Genomic DNA, 6,776 nt, shown 5'->3' on the forward strand with positions numbered 1-6,776 from the left:
GGAGGCGAGTCATTAAATTGACTGACAATGAACGTTGGGTGGAGAAAGCAGCAGAAGCTGTCTGTCCTTTGCTGAGCCCTTACTCTTCCTCTAAACTCCTCCCAAAAGAGAAAGACTTCTCAGAAATCAAATAATGCCATTCATTCACCCATTCATTCATTCAGTCAGTCAGTCAGTTATTCTACAATTGCCAAGCACTGAGCAGCTACTACATACCAGGTGCCATGTAAGGATGGATGTGGACCAATGGCTATAGGGACACAGTGGGAGGCTCATCCAGGACTCAGGGTCACAAGAGGTGACCACCTGTGGAACCAGCAGTTGCTCTATAAATATTTAGGTATGTGTCTGGGGGCAGGGGAAGGAGGAACTATCCACACACCTGGGTTTTAAGGGTGATCAGGATTTTCCAAAGCCACACCTAGTAACATATTGTGTTTTGAGGACAACTCTGAAGCAGTGACTTCAGTTTCATGTTGTTGATCAGAGGAAAATGTCAGTGTAAGGACTCAGGTGATCCCTATTCTTACATCCCCAGAAAAGTCCATGGCAAGGAGACTCTTCAGGATCCAACCATCATGGAGGGAATGTGTACCTGGGAAGGTGCTCAGAGGCTACTCACCTTCTGCCATCCTGAATGCTATTACTGCTCAAGGTACCAAGGCTCTGTCACTATGTCACCCTGGACTTCCTCCAGAGTGAAAGCAATCTGGTTCAAAACAAGCATTTTAGCATTTCAGCCTTTCCCTTCCTCTCTCAGACCCTTGCCCACTGAGTGATGATAAACTAAATGAGTCCTTTACTTCCATGTATGTTAACTCATGTCCCCTCCTATTTTCAGCAGTGCTGGAAATACCTTCTATTTATCCCCAGAGCCACCTCAAACATTAAGCAGCTTTATTCTTACCTAAGGGGATTCATCTTAGCAAATATTAAGGGCTTACCCAAAAGGCAGGGCTCTTTCTGACCTCACATTGCCACTCACACAATGCTTTCCCAGGCCTGTGAGTGGGCCGAGCTCCAAGCCAGGAAGGCTGAGCTGCCCCTTTCCACCTTTAATCATTTTCCTTCCTGGACTTAATTTCCTCTGTAGGCATTAGGAGCAAGGGTGGGTTAGGGAAAAGGTGAACATAGGATTTCTGTCTAGAAATCCTTTTCTCATGGGGTCTATTGTTTGATCTTGGGTGAGTTATTTCACATCTCGTGTCCTCAAACTCAGTTATCACTTGAGGAGTGTGGACTGAGTGAGGGTCTCTGAGATCCATCAAACTAGTGACTGTGAACTAGGCTGTGTACCTTGCCCTAGGGAGTTCCTACTCTGCTGAGGGGAAGGGGTCTTCGTACTGGGATAGCTCCTAGAATGAGATATGACTGGTGTATATTAAGGACTTGATTAATGTTTGTTGAATGAATGAGGATACAAATATTACCATGGGAACACCACTGTTTTGAGCAGACACAGCTCTGATGCTCAGAAAGCTCCCAAAATATACAGAGCGAGAGAGAGGAGAAAAACATTGCAGCCAGCAAGATCCTCAGGTGTTGGGTCTGGAGTTGGAAGTGGGCAAGAGGTGGGGGAGGATTCATCCCTGAGGGCTCCTTGGATGGGCTTGGGGTGAAGGTGGTTAGAAAAGCCTTCCAGGTTTTCAGGTGAGGGTGAGAAGAGAGGGTTGGGTTAGGAAAGAGGGAAGGGCCATGACCAGAAGGCTGGGTGGAGTGGAGGGAAAAGTTTATCCCAGAAGAGGAATTAGCTCTTGAAAATCTCTAAAGAAGGAGAGGGGTGAGGGTGTGGTTGGTGAAAGCAAAGCAGGTTTACTCAGATTAGCAACCAGTCAGAGAGGCGTGGTGTTGGTGGGGGAGTGATAATTAAGTAATACCAAATGTGTGTAGTTCAGTGGAATTAGGAGAAAGATGGCAGGAATTGATATAAGGGTCTAGGATATTCCAGACAAGGAGTCTATAATCAGTCAATTCCATGATCTCTAGCACCTGCCTTTATAAGGCAGACAACTCGTGCCCACCTCAGCTCCTCTGCTCCCCTTCCCTTCCCACTTATTCATGTGCTCAAATGTATTCATCCCACAGAACTTGAGGAACAACCATCTCAAGGAAAAAGAGAGCAGGAAAGTGGCAAGACCACAAAAGGACTCAGCTCTCCCTCCAGAGTTAACTCATTAAACCCTCCAGGAACCCTATGGCTCACCCATCCCCCAACACAAGCCCTATATTTGGGTCTAAGGGAGAGGGTGGCAGTGGGAATCAGGCCCAAGCGACATCATTGTCAGACAGCCAAGTGGGTGGTTTTCGTCACAAAAGCTGAGCCAACTGGTAATTGAGAGGAATAGGGTGAATTATGTTTGACAGATAAGGAATGAAAACAGAGGGGCCCTGGGTGATTGTATTTCCTTGAGGCAGAGCTCATTCATTGTATAAAAAGCCTGCTGGTTGTTGACTTCACATCAGACAGTAGCAACCAGACAACCGATTCTTCTCTGTGTACCAGGTGAGTCTCTGATTGGAATTCATTTGAAATTTTTATTTTTTCACTGTTGGAAAATGGACAAAGGCAAAGATGAGTAAGGGCCATTAATAATTAATAATACCCTGAAACAGGGTATTAATTGGAGAGAGAGAATATTGGGACATCTTTATTTTAAATGAAATACAGTTTGGGCTTGAAGGGACCTTAGAGCTGGTGAAGCCAGCCACCTCAGTGGACAGCTGTGGAACTAGGAGTCAGGGAAGGGGACAGATCTGTGCAAGTTCCCATAGTAAATTAGTAACAGTGTTACAACTAGAACTCAGACTCAGGAAACACTCAGCAACACCATTATTCTCTCTGTTTATGATAACTCATTATAAAAATTTTAATTCATAAGATGGACCTCTACTCAGCATTTATTATATTTAAGGCATGATGCTAGGCACTGTGGAGGAATCAGATGGTCACAGAACTTACTCAACAAACTTACAACCTAGCAGGGAAGATAACGTATGTACACACACATAGATGAAATGCAAAGTAGGTAAGACAGGTGTAGGGGGGTGCAGGTAAGGGTGGTGACAGTTTGGGGGAGCTCTGCTCAAGAAGAGCTCTCAGTGATGGCACATGAGTGAGCTATGATGGAGGAGTATTTAGACAGAGATAGGAAGGGAAGCATTACAGAGAGGACGGTGAACGCAAAGGCCAGAGTGAAGTCATAGGAGCTCAGATTCACGTAGAGTCATCCTATAAGTCGCAAGGTGCTCTGTGTGGTACTAGGGGTGTGTATGCTGTGGTTGTTTCTACATTATCACTTTTCAAAAGACTTAATATGTGATCTTGGGTACATGTCAGTGAGGGATACGACATGTCTGGGAAGAAACAGAGCCAAGGAATGAGCCAATGAATCCCACTGAAACGGAACAGAATGAATTGTCTTTAAGCTCCTCCTCTTGAAATGACCCTGAAATTTCAAAGCATATTTTAACTCTCATGTATAGCTAGGGGGGAGGAGAGGCTCTCTCATCTAAAGGGAACTGAAATGAAATCTATTTGGTATTTAACTTGGTTTCTTCTCTGTTTAATCAAATCATTGAGTCAGCTTTTCTGTCTCTAGGTCCAGCCTACTTTGAAGCATGAGTTCCTACCAGCAGAAGCAGCCCTGCATCCCACCCCACGAGCCTCAGAAGCAGCAGGTGAAACAGCCCTGCCAGCCTCCACCCCAGGAACCATGTGTCCCTGAAACCAAGGAGACATGCCACACCAAAGTGCCAGAGCCCTGTCACCCCAAGGTTCCTGAGCCATGCCAACCCAAGGTTCCAGAGCCCGGCCACCCCAAAGTTCCAGAGCCCGGCCACCCCAAAGTTCCAGAGCCCAGCCACCCCAAAGTTCCAGAGCCTGGCCACCCCAAAGTTCCAGAGCCCGGCCACCCCAAAGTTCCAGAGCCCGGCCACCCCAAAGTTCCAGAGCCCGGCCACCCCAAAGTTCCAGAGCCCGGCCACCCCAAAGTTCCAGAGCCATGTCCTTCACCAGTTATCCCAGGGACGGCTCAGCAGAAGACCAAGCAGAAGTAATGTGGTCCACAGCCAAGCCTTTGAGGAGCCAACCACCAGATGCTGAATCTCCTCTCCCATTCTACTTCTGCATCCCATTTGCAATTAACGTGCTGTCACCCTGAGTCATAACCCCTCCCTCTTTGCACCCTCTAAAAAAGTTTTCCTCACACTCAGTCTGGAGGGCTCCTGAGCCTTTGAATAAGGCTGAAAGGCTCATTGGCTGAGCTAGTCTTCTGGCTGCTCAGGGCTCATCTGAAGAGGGATATTGGGGTCAGGGGAATCAAGTGAATCTTTCCTGCTCTGCCCCCATTAAATCACTTTTAACTCCATAGCTGACTATGTGTGTCATTGGCCTACTCAGCTTTCTTCAAGTTTCTTTCACCTGAAGCAGGAACGGCACACGGTGAGGGCTGGTTGTGAGGGCTGCAATCAGAAAGTGCCTGATCTCAGCACTAGGAACGTGTGTGTGTATGTGTGTGTGTGTGTGTGTATGATGGTTGTACTCACAGGCATTGCTGGGTTGGCACTGGGAAAGCAGGCAAGGCCATCAGAGCCTGTTACTTTGAGCAGCCTGAGCTAGAGCAAGGCTGTCTTCTTGCCCTTGAGTATATTCTTCATATCTGAGTGTAGATGGTGGCTGCTTCATGCCATCTCTGACTCTGAGTCCATGCACCCAAATCGCCTTTATTCTGTTCTTATTTCTTTATTATTATTATTATTCCTGTTCCAACATGATTATCTATTCTTCACTCATCCTCCGTTCCTGATGCCCCAACACATGGAGCCAAGCTCTTAAACACTCACACTCACAGACAGAGACACACACATCTACATCCACAAACACATACCTACCCATACACTCACACACAGAGAGACATACACACAGATCCCCAAAATTACAAAACACACACACACACACACACTGATTCAATCAACTTAGTCTTTTTTTTTTCTTTCACTGAATCCCCAATATGAAGACCCCAATGCTGTAGCAGGAAGGAGAGTAGCATCCACAGTGTGTGCCCTAGGAGGAGCCTGAGAGGGTGATCTTCACCCCCTCTCCCATATGAAAATACACTCACACAAATACGCACTGACACAGAGGCACACATGCACCTTCTCTCTCTCTCCGTCTCTCTCTCCCTTTCTTTCTACACACACACACACACACACACAAGGTACCTCTCACAGTAGAACATGAAAGTAAATGCAGCAAATAAAAAAGAGAAGGAAAATTTTAAGCAAGTTTCAGAAGGAAAAGGTGTTAATCCATATGAGACAAAAAGTCAGCATAAAGTTGAGGGAGAGCAGATCATTAAGATATATTGATAAAATGCAACCTAAGTGTCCATCGATAGATGAATGGATAGAGAAGATGTGGTGTATACATAAACAATGGAATATTATTCCGCCATAATAAAGAATGAAATCTTGCCATTTGCGGCAACATGGATGGACATAGAGGGTATTATCTTAAGTGAGATCAGTCACACAGAGAAAGACAAATACCATATGATTTCACTTATATGTGAAATCTGAAAAAAAAACAAAAAAAAAAACAGAAAGATTCATAGATACAGAGAATAAACTGGGGGTCACCAAAGGGAAGGGTTTGAGGGGATAGGCAAAATAGGTGACGGGAATTAAGAGGTACAAACTTCCAGTTATAAAATAAATAAGTCACAGGGATGTAATGAACAGCTGAGCAAATATTGTCAATAATATTGCAATAACTTCATGGTGGCAGATGGTTACTAGACACTGTGATGATCAACTTGTAATGTATATATAAAAGTTGAAACCCTATGTTGTACACCTGAAACTAATATATTGTATGTCAATTATACTTCAATTAAAAAAAATAAAAGGAAAAGTTATGAAGAACCTAGGGGCAGGATGGGAATAAAGACACAGAACTACTAGAGAATGGACTTGAGGACACGGGGAGGGGGAAGGGTAAGCTGGGATGAAGTGAGAGACTGGCAAGGACTTATATACACTACCAAATGTAAAACAGATAGCTAGTGGGAAGCAGCCGCATAGCACAGGGAGATCAGCTCGGTGCTTTGTGACCACCTAGAGGGGTGGGATAGGGAGAGTGGGAGGGAGAGAGACGCAAGAGGGAAGAGATATGGGGATATATGTATATGTATAGCTGATTCACTTTGTTATAGAGCAGAAACTAACACACCATTGTAAAGCAATTATACTCCAATAAAGATGTTAAAAAAAAAAAAGAAGAAATGAAATTGAGTTATTTGCAGTGAGGTGGATGGACCTAGAGACTGTCATACAGAGTGAAGTAAGTCAGAAAGAGAAAAACAAATACCGTATGCTAACACATATATATGGAATCTTTTTTAAAAAATGGTTCTGAAGAACCTAGGGGCAGGACAGGAATAAAGACGCAGACGTAGAGAATGGACTTGAGGACACGGGGAAGGGGAAGGGTAAGCTGGGATGAAGTGAGAGAGTAGCATTGACATATATACACTACCAAATGTAAAATAGATAGCTAGTGGGAAGCAGCTGCATAGCACAAGGAGATCAGCTCGGTGCTTTGTGACTGCCTAGATGGGTGGGATAAGAAGGGTGGGAGGGAGACACAAGAAGGAAGGGATATGGGGATATATGTATATGTATAGCTGACTCACTTTGTTATACAGCAGAAGCTAACACACCACTGTGAAGCAATTATACTCCAATAAAGGTGTTAAAAAAAAAAGTGTTGGAAGTTG

General features: G+C 44.8%; 1 protein-coding gene across 2 annotated transcripts; it reads left to right on the top strand.

Annotated features, from left to right (window-relative positions):
- The first annotated feature begins 224 nt into the window (after positions 1 to 224).
- On the top strand, positions 225 to 4,235 carry LOC118903907 (cornifin-like). 2 transcript variants are annotated; one of them, XM_036869450.1, is made up of 3 exons: positions 225 to 340; positions 539 to 655; positions 3,600 to 4,235. In XM_036869450.1, exon 3 carries the CDS (start codon positions 3,619 to 3,621, stop codon positions 4,054 to 4,056), a length of 438 nt encoding a protein of 145 aa, XP_036725345.1. In that variant the 5' UTR covers positions 225 to 340; positions 539 to 655; positions 3,600 to 3,618; the 3' UTR covers positions 4,057 to 4,235. The 2 variants fall into 2 exon arrangements, with proteins under 2 accessions (XP_036725345.1, XP_036725335.1); XM_036869440.1 differs by lacking the exons at positions 225 to 340; positions 539 to 655 and adding an exon at positions 2,367 to 2,503.
- The last annotated feature ends 2,541 nt before the right edge of the window (positions 4,236 to 6,776 follow it).

The sequence above is a fragment of the Balaenoptera musculus genome, chromosome 1, assembly GCF_009873245.2.
Source record: "Balaenoptera musculus isolate JJ_BM4_2016_0621 chromosome 1, mBalMus1.pri.v3, whole genome shotgun sequence".
Classification (NCBI taxonomy): Eukaryota; Metazoa; Chordata; class Mammalia; order Artiodactyla; family Balaenopteridae; genus Balaenoptera; species Balaenoptera musculus.